The 17,424-nt window shown below is 39.2% G+C and overlaps 1 protein-coding gene across 2 annotated transcripts in view; it reads right to left on the bottom strand.

Annotated features, from left to right (window-relative positions):
- Positions 1-14,334, bottom strand: part of taf2 (TAF2 RNA polymerase II, TATA box binding protein (TBP)-associated factor) — a 41,503-nt gene extending 27,169 nt beyond the window's left edge. The window contains exons 1-18 of one of the 2 annotated variants that reach the window (XM_051956413.1): positions 14,072-14,334; positions 13,794-13,971; positions 13,495-13,549; positions 12,297-12,457; positions 10,944-11,062; positions 10,217-10,358; positions 9,709-9,940; positions 7,146-7,330; positions 6,821-6,934; positions 3,605-3,704; positions 3,137-3,222; positions 2,880-3,015; positions 2,576-2,730; positions 2,133-2,247; positions 1,817-1,926; positions 1,385-1,450; positions 871-997; positions 64-189 (exon numbers count right to left, since the gene is read on the bottom strand). In XM_051956413.1, coding sequence (XP_051812373.1) covers positions 64-189; positions 871-997; positions 1,385-1,450; positions 1,817-1,926; positions 2,133-2,247; positions 2,576-2,730; positions 2,880-3,015; positions 3,137-3,222; positions 3,605-3,704; positions 6,821-6,934; positions 7,146-7,330; positions 9,709-9,940; positions 10,217-10,358; positions 10,944-11,062; positions 12,297-12,457; positions 13,495-13,549; positions 13,794-13,843 — 2,079 coding nt within the window. In that variant the 5' untranslated portion in view covers positions 13,844-13,971; positions 14,072-14,334. Of the gene's footprint in view, positions 1-63; positions 190-870; positions 998-1,384; positions 1,451-1,816; positions 1,927-2,132; positions 2,248-2,575; positions 2,731-2,879; positions 3,016-3,136; positions 3,223-3,604; positions 3,705-6,820; positions 6,935-7,145; positions 7,331-9,708; positions 9,941-10,216; positions 10,359-10,943; positions 11,063-12,296; positions 12,458-13,494; positions 13,550-13,793 lie in introns of both variants that reach the window. The other variant, XM_051956412.1, reaches the window with a different exon arrangement.
- Between the last annotated feature and the right edge of the window lie 3,090 nt (positions 14,335-17,424).

The raw sequence follows: 17,424 nt of genomic DNA, 5'->3' as shown, positions 1-17,424 counted from the left end.
TCTGTCGCAGGGCCCATTAAATTCCAGTACTGCTGAATTAAACACAAACATTGTGACACATACCTTTGCCAAACAGAAACAGGCCTGCATGCGGACTTTGTAGAAACACTGTTCCTGCTCGAGGATGTCAGTCAGAGCCAGTCTGGAGGCAGGAGTTGGGAATTTCTCCAGCGCTGAGATGGCCTCCTCCTATTAGAGTTGAGCCACATAATTAAATTGATTTTTTTGTAATGTAAGCAAGTCCTAACAACCCATAACATCGTTTTTAGCCACTCTGTAGTAGTTAGGGCTACCATTTGTTGCAAAACACAATGGAAGTTATAGGAACACTAAATTTGCTTCAGCTGTGACACAGATATAAATCCTACCAACACCTGTGTTCAAGATGGGTAGAAAAAACACTAAACTCTAAAAGAGCGGCATCAGAAACTTGTGAGAAACTATCAGAAACATTTATTTATGGTCATGGAGGTCAAATGAAGCCTGAGGCTCAGGGATGAATAACTCGTCTTGTAGGATGTTTTGTAGAATAATATATTTTTGACGAACGCCTAGGTTGGATTAACTAACTTCAATATTAGTACTACTTCTAAGTTCAACATTGTAATGTCAAGAATCACTGATATATGCATTACTAAACTTTGTTTACCTGTTTACCAAGGCTCTAGTTCTACGTTTTCATTGCATTACATTCACATTGTCATAGAATGTCTTGCAGATACAGAAGGTTGAATGATTGCAACCGTATATGCTCATTAGAAACACATCAAGCTGGAGTGCTGAGATTTGTCATATCTGTGGTTTAAAAAAAACACAAATGTTCAAACACAAAGGCCTGTGTGGACACTTGCACTCTCAACATTAGCCCACCTGTGCAACCACGTCCCTCTCGTAGCGCAGCTGATACTGCCACATAAAGTCCGCCTGCTCAAACTCCACCTTCCTCAGAATGGACATGTCAGGGTCGATTCGGATCCAGAGAAGAGGAGAGTCAGCACTGCAGAGGAAAGGATCGACAGTGACATTTTGAACAAAAGAAATGTTAAGTTGCTTAAGTTAACTCAAATGAGTCCTTCTATGCAGCTGTGGAAACTGCCTTGAAGAAATCTATTAGCATTTTCACAGAATGAATGCTAACACGGCATCAATGATATGAGTAAAGTGGATTTGATGTTAAGCGCATAGAGGAGCTGTTCATTTCAGTGAGACTAGTCCAGTTTTAGATACAGCAGCTTAAATAGAATGCAGATGTAACAGAAACATTCATATAATGTACTATGGATTAAATAATGCTAGAGCAAAATCCACATTAGTTCATATATGTCAAGTCCTCTCATTGTGAAGCAGCAGCTGACAGCAAAAAATGACCAGAACATGGACTTACTCCATTGCAGATAAATCCATGTCAACCTCCTCTCCATTCATCAGGGGGATCTTCTTCTTCTTGTTTCTGGAAAAAGAAATCAATAGAACAATCTATAATTAGTCAGCCAAAGACTACAAGACGAACATGGGTAGAATTAGTTTTGTTGACATTTCTGTTTCACTGTGGAAAGAAATGACAAAGATGGAATACAGATTTTAAGCATTAACATATTAGCAGGAACCACAGTGACCAGCAAAAGCTAAAGTTCGACATTGACGAAATAGAGTGTCTGACAGTGAAATACTCCACTAGATGGCCAAACACTCCCTCTACACTGCTGCTGCTGCAACATCAGCAATTCCAGCACGGCAACAGCACCAAGACTGAGAAGTCTGCAAAAATACAGTCTTTACTGAACTTAACAGAAGGAACTAATGTGCTTTGCTGTACCTTCTGCTCTTTGAGTGGCAGGGAATATCATGTTTGAGGCTGTTCTCCTCTATCTGCAGTGTGTGGTTGAAGGACCCATCCAGCTCCTGGACTGTCACCTTGATGGGACCCTGCAGAGAAACATTCATGTGGCTGTTTCATAAAAGAAAGTCTTGATCTTCATCTGGAGGAGCATTAAGCAGGGTTTTGATATAGAATATATATGTTTTTTCAGTCTCTTTCACATGTGGAATCTGAAACATTACAAGCTTCATTAATTTAAGTCACACACATATTTTACATATTGTATGTTTTTTTGTTGTATCTTAAGGCTCACCACATATTTCTGAGTTCCAGATGATGTGTAGTCCTGACGGATCTCCAGCTCTAGTACATTCCTCTTCCTGTTGAAGGCAAAACTGCCAAAGAATTTCACCACGCTACTCTGGTCTCTGGATTTGAAAAGTTAAGCCTAGAACATGTGCAGATAACCACGAACAGTTGGAGAAATAAAATCCAGTGCAGAGATCATGGAGAAATATTTATCATGAATACTGCAGTGATATTTTATATTATGAATTAGGTTTCTTTTTAGTTCAAGAAAAAAAACCCTGCTGAGGAAATATATTTTGAAAGGCAATGTAAGGCCCGACATGACTCATGACTTGCCTTTGCAAGTTCCTGTGCTCTATTGTTCTCAGTGTAGTGAGGTCTATAGTGCAAGCAGTTTGTTTAGCTAAGTTGATCTGTAAACACGAATCCATAGTACAAAAGGGATACACCCATTGTTTAATGAGGGGGCCTATGTCTTTGCCAGACACATTGGAGATGGATTTGAGGAAGGCGTGAGTGGACAGAAGCATCTGGCTCCACATGTGACTCTGGTACTTCTGTGATGAGGCGGTACTGGCCAGACTCAGGAGCTTGTTGAAAACCTAGAGAGGGAGATGCAACAGAGACCAATACAAAAAACAGACTTTAGATCAAGAAGAGGAGCAAAGCAGTTTGAAGGTAACTCTAGCCTCTTTACCTACAACAATTACACAAGCCAAAAAATACAAGAAAACCCTGGTTGTGTCTTGACCTGTAACATGAACTCCATGCTGATCCTGTTTTCTATCAGCCTCATCACCAGGTGGGCCTTACACTGGAACATCTTGTAGTACTCCCAGGACAGAGTGTGGGGGTGTTTGATGGAGAAGTGAAGGTGGGGAGTGGGACTGAAGAGGACAAAGCGCAGTTAGATATGATCCAGCAAAGTTACCTGTTATTTATACTATAAACTTTTAAAGAGATTCACTATAAATGCATAGTGATTCAAATTGAATTTTAATGTATTACTTGTCTTTCTCTTTGCCTCCGCTGAAAGTTGGATGCAACAGAACCCCTCCCATTTTTAGTTCATAGTCCACAATCTTGTCCAGTTCCTGTCGAACAACAAAATAAAATATATTAACTTTTATACAAGAAGAAAGCTCTTCCTGGAGTTCTCTTTCTCCTCTCTGTCAAAAGCACTTCTACAAGCACACCCCTCAAGTACATTGAGACAGTCAAGCTCAATATTTATGGTGGCATCACTTGAGATTCTAACCTTACTCTCCTGACAAAAAGTCCTCCACCTCACTCATTGTGCCACCACATCCTACTCTCAACACAGAACGTGTTGTCGTTTATACTGGCTCACCTCCCACTGAAGTATTTGATATTTTTTCTAAAGACTGGGTAACTATTACTACCTCCATTACCCAGACCTCTGAAGGAAATGAAGAAACCGATTTGTCACAAGATAATTTAAACTAAAACAGTTACCTCCTTGATCCAGTGCCGGTACTCATTGACTCCAAAGGTCTTCTTCAGATAGAGGCCGTAGATATATCCCGAGATTCCCTTCAACACCCACTCATCAGCCCTTCAGAGGTAACAAAATGTCAGGCCACTGCTATCTCACAAAATACAAAACATTACAAAATATCAGTGAATTTATGCACAGTTATCAAGTGTGTTTAAGGTTTAGGGTATAAACTTTTCAGCCATACTCAGAAGGAATCATTGCACAATGGCAGTAAATTAACATCTATTTAACTCCACAACTTTTGAGTGATTTGCTGTTGGACTCTGGGATTCTGGGGAAAAATAGTTGCTATTTAGCCAGGCAGCACAGATCAGTCTGAAACACTTTCCTATTAACAGAGTCAAGGCTGTGTGCACTGCACATTGCTCATCAGCGCACCCACAGAATTGATAGTTAGCAGAGTGTGAAGACGTGTTTACTGAATTAGACAGGAAGTGCAGTGAATTGCAATTGATTAATCTAATTTTGAACTTCTTAGTAAGTGTTTTATGGCACTAGAGAAGGCTGTTGGTCATTCTTTCTGCACGTTCTCCTTGTGGAGTTGAGTCATGTGCAGGTAAATGTAGTTGTGAGAGTGAACATCTGCTGATTCTCTCCCTTTTAATTTGTCCTAATCAGCACACTGCTTTGAGCTCTTTCACGGTGCATAATGTCTTGAAATCCTCCCTGGCCAAACTTGAAATGCGTCATTATTTTGCAACAGTAAGCTTTACCTTGGGTTATTTCATAGAATAAAATTCAGCACGACACACATTCATAAACTTATCTGTCACAATTTATTAGCTTGTGAAAACGAGACTCAGTATGGTGATACAAGTTTGGTGGTTTCACCGCCTGAGCTGAATCCAGTCTGGCTTACGTGGTGACGATGACTTCATCTGTGTATCTGCTATGATCAACATTGTGGAGGGAAATATTTTCCTATAAAGACTTCATCCTCCTTGTCCTAAGACTCTGTATATGGATCATATTATAACTGATAATTTAGACCCGTGGAACTCTTAAGCTGTGATTTCCTTTCTTTCATGATTTCAGCCTCACAGCTGTAAGAGAGCTTTCAGGAAAAGAACCCCCAGCTTCAGGCTTGGAAAACTGAAAAATGCCCTAAAACACAGCATGACAGATAACAAAACCCTCTGTAACTGCAGGTCAGGTCTCTCTTCAGCAGACATTAACCAACAAGAAACCCATTATCTTCTATATACACAAAGTATAAAAACTGTCTTTTCCAAAGCTCATAACCAACTTCACCATTTGTCAGTTAAGTTATAGATTTAGAAAAGAGCAGTTTTTTGTTAATTTGTGCGTTCTCTTTAATACGTCTGACAGGCTACAGAGCTTGGCCTGTTTTCAATTACAGGCCCAAGTTAACCCCCACTCTGATTAATTGCTAGCAGCCAGTGCCGTGCTTTGTTAAAATCAAAGAGATCTGACTTTCCTGAGGTTTTTTTCTTACACAACACCAGGCAGCTCAACAACATAAGCAAACCAAGGCCCCACATCTGATATATGTTTAGAGGTCAGTGAGGAGAAAGGGAAGGAACTGAAGATAAATGGAAGATGAATACAGAGGTAAATGAAGGACACCGTGTCTTTTTCCACAGCATTAGGAGAACTATAGTGTCAAAGTCCCACTGATGGGCCTCTACACACAAGCAAACCTCTCTGAATCACTCAGTCTCTCACGGACACCGACCACGCTGGCCAAGCTGCAGAGCAGTAACACAGCAATCCATCATACTGGGGAATACAGAGATTCAGGCCAGGGCTGGCCCGACTTCTGACTCCGAGTTCTGACAAAATAGCTTACTTCTGTTGTAAATCTCTCATCACCAGCCTTATATGAAAAGGTCTCAGCACTAAATGTTACCACACTTGTCAAAAAGACCAGAACGCAATGGGGAGAACTGCTTGGCACTGTTGAAAATGGTTTGCATGTTCTATGAGTATGCTTCCAAACAATAATGTCAGTTCTTTTCCATTACTTAAAAATGGCTTTTGAGGCCAATCATGGTCCTTCTCAGAATACTTAATACAAATTATTTATTTATTTAAGTACAACTAATGTGATCACATCTAAATGCAAAAGTATGCATAGCTGTTCTACATCACCACCTCAAAGGTGGGATGCTGTTTTACGGGCAGAAAGAGGTGAGACATAGCAAACTGTTACAACATACACTTTAAGACAATCTCTCCTTGAAGGTGTTGACAGGGTTGCAATTAGCAGGTTGTATAGAGAGTGAAGAAGAGGACATGTCTGCATTATCAAACAACAGGCATGTTGAAAGAACATTATCTCTTCAGTTGATGCAAACTACATCAATAAAGCAAGTTTTCATGGTGGACGAGCTCTTGTAAATTTCACCATCTCAAATAAACCACTCAACTTGTAGCCCTCAATGCAATATTTATACTGCTGACAAGAGACCCATCTATGTTTGTTTCTTTGCTTTTGTTTTATCTTCGTTTCTTTCAGGTACAGAAAAGTGCGCCCACATTGTCCACGGACACTGCCAACATGCAAGAGTTACTGTTTAAAATTGTAGGTTTGAACAGTAAATCTGACTTTAGTCATGCTTCCATTAAAAGTACACAGAAGTTTTTGTCCTACAAACTTCAAGAAACCAAAGATTCATTTTGATCACTGGTTAACTGTTGTTCCAACGCAATCTAAAGACTCCTAAAGATTAGGCAAATGAGTTCACCCAACGACTAAGAAAACAATGTTTTTTTTACACGTCTTTGCAGCAGTTAACTATGCATCAAACTGCTCCACTGCAGTCTTGTAGACGGCAGTGAGGCTGATGTTGATCATAATTTACTTCTCTGCATATGTGGTTGAGTAAATGCTAAATAAAGGACAAACACCAATAGCAAGGCATTTTCAAAATATAGAAAGGCTAGACTAAAATTAAGCAAATGGAGTGATGGTAAGATGACTGAGACGTACTGAATGAAATAAAACGATGCGAGTACTCGACTAATCAGAAACGTTTAGTAGTGCAAGCACCAACCCCAAAGTTACAGAACTTTTAGAAAGTACTACCCTCTGAGTTCCTGCAGAGGTTCCAAGTCCACAGGGAAAGCTCCTGTGGTGAAAACGTGGCTTTTGTGGGCTAGACCTCACGTCTCCGGTTTTTGCGTTGCCACTATCAAAAGTTAAGTCTCACCATGACATCCTGGAGATGAAACAGCCAAAGAACTGCTGAGCCAAGGCCTGAGCCAGACAACGGCGAGTCTGTGGGGTCTGGTCTATGATCATAGCACTGTGGAGCATGTTGGTACTGCAAGACAGAGGCAACAGCTGAAGGTTCAGACTTCATGAGAGAAATCGTAATAATACTGCAGTATGACCATAACTTGCATTAGTGACAATGAATGGCAAATTATCCTTGTGAAACCCACTTCATGTTGTAGCTGCTCATTTCTTGTGCCAATCCCATCTTTACCTCAAAAACACAGGACTAGAGGCATACAAACAATCTCATGGCCTACCTGAAAATACTCATAGATGCATAGGAGGACACTTGAACATAGGCCTCATCCACAAACACAGTTTTGAAACAGGCGTAAGGATAGCGGCAGGTGAGGATCTCCTCGTAGAACTCAAAAATCTCATGTAGGTAGGACATGGAGTGTTTGAGCAGAGGGAGCAGCTGCGGCAGGCAGAAATGGGTGACCTGAGAGGAGACAGGACAAAGCACAATGGTTTTATAAAAGCTTGGTGAGTGTAGAAATGATGTGAAATGATGGCAGCCCAATACATAATGAGTAATTCTGTCAGTGGTTAATCTTTTGCTTGCATATTTTAGTCCATAAATTGTAAAAAAAAAAATGTATGGTGAACAATGCACTAATAATTTCTTAGAGGCAAAATATAAATAAAACCTCAAAACAAAAAACAGAAATGACTCTTTTTAAGGTTTTATTTTGGACCTTTTTTGCCTTTACTAAAGAGGACAGTGGAGAGAGAAACAGGAAACTGTGGAGAAGACTGGGGGAAAGAGCAAATGGAGGTGGGTTGGACCTGAACCCATGGGCGCTGGGTCAAGACTATAGCCTGTTCATGGGTCGCCACCTCAACCTGTTGAGCTACCTAGGCACCCAGAAATTACTCATATTTGGTGAGCTTCCAAAACAGAAAACTAAGGACACCAAGGATCCTCAAGAACTACAGCTTTTAGTAAAAATACTTTTAGAATAGTCCAACCACACCTTACATAAATAGTTTGTCTTGTATCTCAATATGCTCTACTGCTACTCTTCCATGAAACTGTCTGACTGCCTGATAAAGACGATTTGACAAAAATTACTATTATTTTTAAAAATTCATAACACTGTCCTTTAGAAAAACACTTGGTAGAGGAGACCTTGATTTGTGTTTCACCTTGTGAGTAGTGACATCTAGTGGTCAGTAATAGAAAATACAACAGCGGAAAAACAACACAACCGTAAAATTACAACACGGGGTGTATGAAGCAAAATTAGCAGGGTTAGCATGGTATATTGATCCTAAAGCTAGAGTTTTTTTAATGTCATCAGGGTGGCTCTCTTTCAACCTGGCTAGATCCCCATGATAGATTATACTGCACAGCCAACCTGTTCATCAGGAGGTTATATTCAGAGTTACATATTTAAATTAGGTGTAAGAAGTATCTTCCTGTCAACAATTTGTTTCCTGGTATTTCTCTATGAGTGAAACAGATTGTTGGCTGACGAACATGTAGTATGTGCAAACCTGTTAAGCTGTGTGTTAGTAATCTTACTGAGGTCATGCAAATTAGTTTTGCACACCGTATGCACTGTGTTGGCGCAGACATAGATCAATTTAGTTGGTGAAAATAATTGTGTTAACAAAGACAGTACCCATTACCACCGATTGTGATTTTAGGTTTTTGTCTAGCCAGTGTACACAAAGTCTAAATATGGCAGACTTTCTTCACAGCTCCTACCTACAGTTTAAAAGACTTAATCTACAACTAGAAGTTTTATGCTTGTAAAGCATAGACGAGGGCAAATGCCATACAGCTGACACTTCCTAGGGCCAGATTCAAACTACATGCAGACGTAGGACTAAAACTGTGTGTACGCTAACAAACAGAAATACAGCATGTATCCTCAGTCTTTATAACAGATTTATAAGTTTAGTCCACTTCTATAAATCTCTATATCTCTATAGGGACAGAGTGCATGTGCACAAGCTTCATTTCCAATCCCATAATTGACCATACATAGATATAGAAATAACCTAAACATCAGTTTTCCATTGAGACTTGCATAAAATTCATTGCTCACTAGACCTGTTGGTGAGAAGAACAGCAAAGAAGCAGTGCAGCTGGAACTATTTAGAATGCTAGTACCAGTCGTTAGTCCTCTCATGCGTTTGCTGGGTCTCTCAGACGTCATTATTTTATGTCAGATCGATGATGAATTCACAATGGTCATGTTGAAACTGACTTTACTAATAATAAATGAGAAAGTTCATCACTCACATACAGACATTTTAAGTTAAGTTAATAAATGAGTCTTTCAGCAAAATGTTGACCAATTTTTGCTGTGTTAAAATAATCCTTGTACCTGGCTGCGACACGTTGCAGTGAAGAGTGAATCATAACAATCGTGTTTGTCATATACCATCTAATGCTGTCTCAGTGCTACAGAGTTACTTGATATGACACTTCATGCAACTGTCTTTGTGATTCGTGGAAATCACTGCACGTAAGCAATCAGCATATAGGCAGCAGGTAAAGTGTAGCATGCTTTGTCAGCTGAAACAAGTCACAAATAATATAATTAACAAACATATCATGACTAATCTGCATGATATGTTAGTTTATTAGTGTAGTAAGGGTAGTGTGAAACTTTGTCTTATGGTTCCTTTATAAAAGCAGTTTCAGTGTGTGTATTGTAAAAACAATTGTTTCAACTTAACGTTTTTGTTGGGAGTATTTTTGTAGTATGTTTTATGTTTCTCTTTTCATTTATCCTGTATTGACCATTTACTTGAAGGCTGAAATAAATGTCACTTTTATTTGTGTTGCATGTTATTTAAACTCACCTCGTGCATGTAGGGGTCTACAAGGATTTCAAAGGGCCCCACCGCGAGCGAGATGTTGGGGGCTGCAGTCGGGATGGGAAGGACATAGTGGAATGTCTTCTTCCTCATGTCATGTGTGTAGATGGTCTCCACCAGATCCCCACAAGACACTGCCACCATAGACGCATCCACAGTGAACTCTAACTTCCATGTGCATAGCTCTGAGTAGGAGTCCACACAGGGGAACCAGAACCTGGGGGAGGAGATGACTTGAATGAAGGCACTGAGGACTGTATAGTCAATGGTATGAAGACGGAGGAAATTAAGGACTTAAGTGTATTTTCATATTTTTTCATTTAACTTCTTACAGTAGTAGCATTTTGTCCAATTTCAACACAATGGCAACTTAAAAAGACAAGACAGCAAGAAGTAATTCAGTTTTACATATTTTAACTGCCATCATGGAGCTGAAGAATGTGTTGTTAATTATCCAACTAACTACTGGAAACCAAGATAATTGTTTCTAGACCTTGTAGAGTTCTGATATCCAAAAGAGAACACGTGGGCCCCTCTTTCAGCCATGCTGCCTTCCACATCAGGAACAACAAAGTGGAGACCCCCTTTTGGCTGGTCCAGGGAAAATTCTATGTATACCTTCAACACTTTTAGATCTGGAGAAATAAAACACAAAACAGCTGTCAGAGCAGTCTTTATCTTGCATAGAAATTTTCCACTTATTTTAATGAAAATTGTTATTGTGATCATATTATTTCAAGCTGAATTTTGATTATGGAGGTTAAATCTTATTTACCCATTTGACAACTACTGAATTTTAAAAGGACATGAGATTCTGAAAGTTAGACTGACAAAAAACAAGACAACATGGTCATCAATATCCCCCACCACATGTGATGTCTATGAGTCTATATCAAAAATAGTGATCAAGGGCCATAACTCTGTTAAATATTATCGCACAGGTCTCATTTTTGAACTTGATCAAGGTGTCCATGGTGTGAAGCTACACACTAAATTTCGTAATCCTAGCTGTAATAGTTTCCGAGAAAAGCTGTCCCCTTCATCTCGGACGGATGGACGGATGGACGGACGCACGGAGGCCAAACCTATATCCCCCTTTTCCACTTCGTGGAGGCGGGGGACAAAAAAAACCTTTCATATTCTGGCTTCTGCTTTTCACATCGTATATGATACCAAAGAACTATGTGTGCTTTGTAAATTTTCAGTAGTCAAACTCTTACCATCTCCTTGTTTCCAGAGCTCAGATGGAACTTTGATGACCAGCTCTCCATGTCCTGCATCTGGGTCCACAGCACTGACTGCAGCTGTGTAGGCGCTAGAGAAATAGTTGAGGTTCCTCCTACACATTAAAGATTCAGACAGAAAGGTCACATCATTACCACACAGTTCATCTTCAAGTAGACAGACAGTGAAGTTGATATTAATACACTCAGCCCATGGAAAATGCAAGACAGCGAGTGGAGTCTAAATGTGAGGAGATAAAAACATGCTCATTTTCTCTTCTTAATAAATGATATGGGTTTCTTACCCCCTGGTCAAATCTACTCAGCAAAATAGCAATACTGTTTAAAGCAGTAACCTACAATCAGATATTAAACAGAAGTACATATTAGGACAATAAGCTGGACATTCAATACAGAGATAGTCAACAGGTAAGAACAACTACCACAGCTACCATGGGAGTGAATTTAATGATTGATGTTGAACTCCTTTCAATCATGGACCGCCATAAAGAAATGCACTTTACTGTCCTCGGTTCAACCACAGGTATTAAAGGGAGACATTCCTACCATACAGACTTTTTTTTCTGACAGCATACATATGCACTGTATCAAATGGTAGACATCACCACTCAAAAGTCTGAACACACTCACTATTTTTTTGGTGCTATTTTCTACATTGTAGAACAAAAAACACGTATGTAACTATGTAGTAAACAAATCAAAATTTTGTCTATATTAAGGTTCTTCAAAGTGGCTTCCTTTTTCTTTAAAACCATCTTTGTGCATCATTTCTTGAGCATGTCTATCCAATATTGTGACTGCAGGCAGTTCAGTCATGTTGAAAGTGATACAGAAATCTTACTAGATAATTAATAAAAAGTAAAATTGAAAAAAAAAAATCTTACTAGGTAGATTGCTGTTGTGATTTATACAGAAAAATGACCAGGGTACACATTCTGCCATGAAACCGACACTGCCAACAGGAAGCAATGCATGTCTGATGGTGGCTTGTGTACTGATGTAATCATTCATATTTAAGAGCAGACAAATCAATTTGACATATTTAGAATGACAGCTAGCTACTCAACTCAGTGACTTGATGCCTTAGAGCTGATGAAGCAAAAATACCATGGCAGTCATTTTGTTATTTTAAAACTCCTAAAAACATGACTAGTCATCATCATTGTCACTCACTGCCATTTGGTGCATTAAGTAACCACTGAACTATGTTATGTTTGCTTAATTTAAAGTTCTGATTTCAGACAGCGGAGTATAGTTGGTGTGCTAAAAGCATTTCACCAGATTCTTTGAAATGTGCTTTGAAAGAAAGCAGTGGAGTGATATACTCACTGCTTGGACTCATGGTGACACACTTCCAGTGTGGGGTCATTGTAAATGAACGGGGCTTCAAGCTCATTGACTCGGACCCTGTAGATGCGGCACTGTTTGCTGTTCAGCTTGATCCTGTTCAAGTTGACCACTGTGGGGAAAATAGTCAGCTCAACATAGCCCTATGGGATGCAATAAAGAGAAGGAGGTTAGCAAAAACTAATGATTGTAAGGACAAAAAGCACAAAGTGAGATGCTACAGAGGATTTGTGCACAGAGAGTCATCTTTGTAACGTATGTTTGTTCCATAGAAACAATCACACATCAGCCTGCTTAACATTAACAAATGAAAATTATGAAACAAAGGACTATTTAATCAGGACACATCGTTAGTGGAATAAGTTCAGATTACAGAAAGTAATTCCCCTCGACTGGATGAATGTAAAGTGAAAACAGGCGGACAAAAGAGCAGGAAACACCTTTGTCAAGAATTTATGTCTTCCTCTTAAATTTCATTTTAAATTTTGTCTGTGTTGGATTAAGGAGATCTTTGGTACATGAATGCTTCTGCTCAATGTCTTCGAATGGTTGACACTGTTTACAATGCTTCTGTGATGTTTATTATGAATTGTGAGGTGTCAACACAATTCTTGGACTACTGCCCACCTACATTTGTTCCCTAACTACACAGAAAAGTACTGATCTTTACTGTCTCTGTTCACAAGATCATTTGTTGGTTTCTGTTCCATATGCTCATACTGAATTAGGTAGAAAGGCTCTTGTTTACTCTGCACCTTTTGCATAGAATATGTTGAAGAACGACTGGAAACTAATCAAGTTGATCTCCTTGAGTGCTTTTAAATCCAAACTGTGAGTTCTTAAGGCCAACTCCACAACATGTTTTTCATAACTTGCTTTCAAATACATTTTTTTAATTTTGCTTTTTACATGTGTTCAAATTACATTGTAACTGTGTAATTTCATAACTGTGTTTTGGATTTGCTGCTGTCTATCTTGGCCAGGGCTCCCTTGAAAAAGAAGTTGTTAATCTCAGTGGGATTTTTCCTGGTTAAATGAAAGCTAATAAATACATAAATAAATTTACAAAAGGTAAAATAACTGAAGAGTATGCAAACAAATGCACTATTGGTTGCTCTGCAAGAACTGTAGATTGACTGCAGAAAGGCTGATGTATATGTTTTGTTAAGGCTGTACTCACAATGACAGACTTCCTCTGGAAGTTGATGTTATTGATGCACACCACCTGGTGGGTCGTAAAAACAATAACAGAACCAAAAGAATGTTAATATGTGACGTCAACAATGCTACAAAGTAAACTAAACATCGCTTCTTCAGACTGTTTGTGAGCTCAGGGGACATTAAGTGAATTTCTGCCCTGCATGCAAGAGTTCCTCATTTCTAGCAACGTTAACTGTGATTCAGCTGCAGTCGAACCTGACAGTAACTGGTTTCATTCATTGCATGCTAATATGGATAAAATAATACAAAGATACTTATAATTTAAAGGGACGTGGGCTTTCAAATCCTTTATCCTTCTTCCTGTTCATCCTCGTCTATTGTTGTTGTGTCTTGACAGAGGTTTCAAAATGCCATAACTCCGCTCCGAGATGCTTCCTTTTCCACAGTCCTGAAGAGCTGCTTTGCTGTCTCAACGTTCAGCAACTACGGGCATTTGCTAGATAGAAAAGAGTAAAATATCTGCCGTAGCACAGTAATAATAACTTCATATGCAACACAGCCGATAATAGAGTCGAGTGTAGAAGCCTGTAGTGTACCAGCCGTTGTAAGCAGCTGTGTCTGCGGTTTGTATCCCCGGAGCCTGCAGTGTAGTATTTCACGGCAAAACCAGCGGACACATTGCTTCATTTAAGTCGACCATAAGTAACAAACGGTCCTTTAACGTTATAAAAAATAACTCCATTCAGTAGCAACTACACTCGAAGCGCACAAAAAAGTCCAACCATATCCTCTCCGTCCAGCTGCTCACAGCATTGTGACTGTAGCACCAGTGCGTTCGGCCATTTTGTTAGTAACCTTTGACCTCCCGCGTAAAAATAATATGACATTTTTTATCTATAAGACTAACATTTTCAAATATAACAGCAAATGTATTATAGACCACATATATCGGTTTATAAATCGAATTCAACATAATCAAAAACAGTTAAATAAAAAAAAAATATGGTATCCGTCTCTGCTGCGTCATAGAGGGGCGGAGACTGTCTTTCTAGCAGGAAGTTCACGAGCTCCACGGGAGCGCGCACAACAAGAGTAAAGCTTCAACCAGTTCACTTCACAAATGGAGTATGTAGGTGCTAGCAGTGAAACACTGTTACAAACACCTTTAGGTTGAGTTACTTGGCAGAGTTCAATTAATACACGGAACACTAGTGCTTTGTGAGAAGGATGAGTCCTCATGCAATAAATTTGGGCAGATATGAAGGATTGTGGGAGAGTTACCAGACCAGACTGCCAAGATATTATTTCATCATTAGTAAGCAGACCACATTAAAACTGTACAATAGCGCTGTTTATTAAAAAAAAAAAAAAGAAATATACTGCAGAATCCAAATGAAATAAAATCATATACAAATCAAAATAGCATAAATCGACCAGCAGACTGTGAGCCCTTAAAGGTTTATGCTTGGGAGGAATAAAAACCCAGTGGGAAAACCTTTCCTACCACCCCCCTGTAAGTTTGGAAATAGATCAAATGAACCAAATTTATGGAGTGGCGATCCTAGAGATCTGCACAACAGATAATTTGTCTGTTATCTAAGAGCTTCACCTTGCACAGCAAACAAGACTACTGTCACATTATTTATGTAACAGTATTATTTGGCATTATCACAAATAATTGTTACAACAACACATAATTGGTAATGATTATAAAATAGTAAAAAAAAAACATGCAAAATTCAGATCAAATTTGGATCAAAGGATTAAAAATTACACATAAACCTACAATTCATAATACTATCAATCATATTGTAAACATTTCAACAATATTATCACAGTACTATATCAAGTCATTGATTATTTGTTTCATTTAAAAATTGATTCAGAAATCCATATCCTCCAAACAACTGTCAACATTCTCTCCACACTTATCACAGACTGAATTAAATGGAGGAACCCACTGATCCAACTTAACTTCATCACTCACAAATCCAATATTAATCACTTGTTTGATCAACAATTGTGTTGCTGGTACATTTCATAGGACACTTCACCATGGTTATTACGCAGCACACTGTGAACAGAAATTCAAGCACAATATTAATATTGACGTTAGGAATCTCAACAAACTTGCACCCCAGGACCCAAACAGTCCTGAAAAATTACAAAAATCAAACCCATGTGTTTCATGTAGTTCTTTAAATCCCTGAACAGTATCATGTACCATATACTTTACCTTAACTGTAGCATCAGCGATATATCAGCAGGATCCATCACCTATCACCTTACAAATTCCTCCCTGAACTATGAGCAGGAGTGCCCTTAGATGACCCTATGTGAGATGTACAAACCATATGAAGGGAGAATAATACCCAGCACATGTTAACTGTGAGACACTTCTCTTCTACGCCTACAAAGTGGGTAATGTAATAATGCTATCTCTGCTGGCTGCACTTCTCTGCTCAATGGGACTAGGTAAGTTAGACAGCACAAACACCATCCAGCGATTGGTATGGCATGCAGCTATATGCTTTATCTCCACAAACCAAGTACAACCTTTCTGGGAGAGGAGATTGTTTTATCATTGCAGGTACCTCACAAATACATGTGCTGATCCCTAAGTGTTCATGGTTGTCAAAATGGGGTTCGAGAGGAGACATACGTTAAAAACACAAGGACACATTTTAGAGTTCCTGTGCCTGGATAGGTGGCAAGTATTGAGTGCAGTCTCTAAGGGGAGTTTTGTCGCTTGATATGACAGCGGAACAATTATGCACAATCATACTAATTCTTTTCACCTCTTTTGTTCTGAACAAATGTTGTACCTCAAGTAATACATCTACTAATACAGAGGGAGTGAATGGTTGCAGCACACATTTTGAGTTCAGATGGGGCTTATCACAATTAATGTGAAGTAGGGTTAAAGACATTCTGTACTTCAGTAACAGAGGCACACTGGACACTCAGATGACTTAGGTTGAGAGTAAAGTTTACTGATATATCAGGAGAAATGAAACAAGAAAGCAGCACATTCATGTGAGCATTGCCTGCGTCAATTCTCAGGATTCTCTTCGACCTTCGGGTAAACATTGGGTTGGGAGGAATGCTAGATTTAAACTCCAACTTAACATGGGGACAACTTATCTGCTCAGGCATGTCAGACTAGACAATATCAGTGCTTGACAAGGTCAGGGAGTCCTGACAAATCTTCCTCCTACAAGAGTTGTCTCTGTTATGGTCATATTAGCAGGAGAGAAGGCCTGAACGTACTTACAGGAGAAGTAAATAGGAACAGAGTTCAGAGATGATAACCTGCAGGATAATCTCAGGTGACCTATAGGAGCTACAGGATGATTTAAAGTGGCGACAGTTGACAGATGCAACCTGTATGAGGGGTGGACAGAACAAGTTCTGTCTGGTAGCTGACGTCTTTGGCTACCAGCTGCAAAGAAATACCTAAGTAAGGGGAAAGAGAGTGATTTGTGCTTCACAAGTCCCTCTTTTTTGATTGTAATATTAAGCCTAAACACCAAATCAAAAGGGAAAATTACAAATGGGGAACCCTTATCAGAGAATCATAGAACTGATCCCGTAACATTCAAAACAACACTTGTATCAATGCTCAGGAGTCTCTCTCTGACCTTGGGTATATATGGAGTTGGGAGGAATGCCATGTTTAGATTACAGCCCAAATATGGTGAAAGCTTTGTCTGTTCAGGAACACAAACTGGACAATAATCTAATCATGTTTTCTTTACAACAGTTGTCTCTTACTTATATATCTTCTTTGGCAGGCGTCTGTCTCAGGGCCACATTAGGAACAGAGAGGGCATAAACATGTTTACAGTCTCAATTTGAGAGAAACAGGTGTGAACAGGGGTCAAAAGTGACAGCCTGTAGGATAATCTGAGGTGACTTGTAGGATCTACAACTTGATTTAAGGTGACTG

This window comes from Acanthochromis polyacanthus, chromosome 12 (genome assembly GCF_021347895.1).
Source record: "Acanthochromis polyacanthus isolate Apoly-LR-REF ecotype Palm Island chromosome 12, KAUST_Apoly_ChrSc, whole genome shotgun sequence".
Taxonomy (NCBI): domain Eukaryota; kingdom Metazoa; phylum Chordata; class Actinopteri; family Pomacentridae; genus Acanthochromis; species Acanthochromis polyacanthus.
The sequence above is the reverse complement of the archived record's forward strand: the minus strand, read 5'-3'. Positions and strand labels throughout refer to the sequence as shown.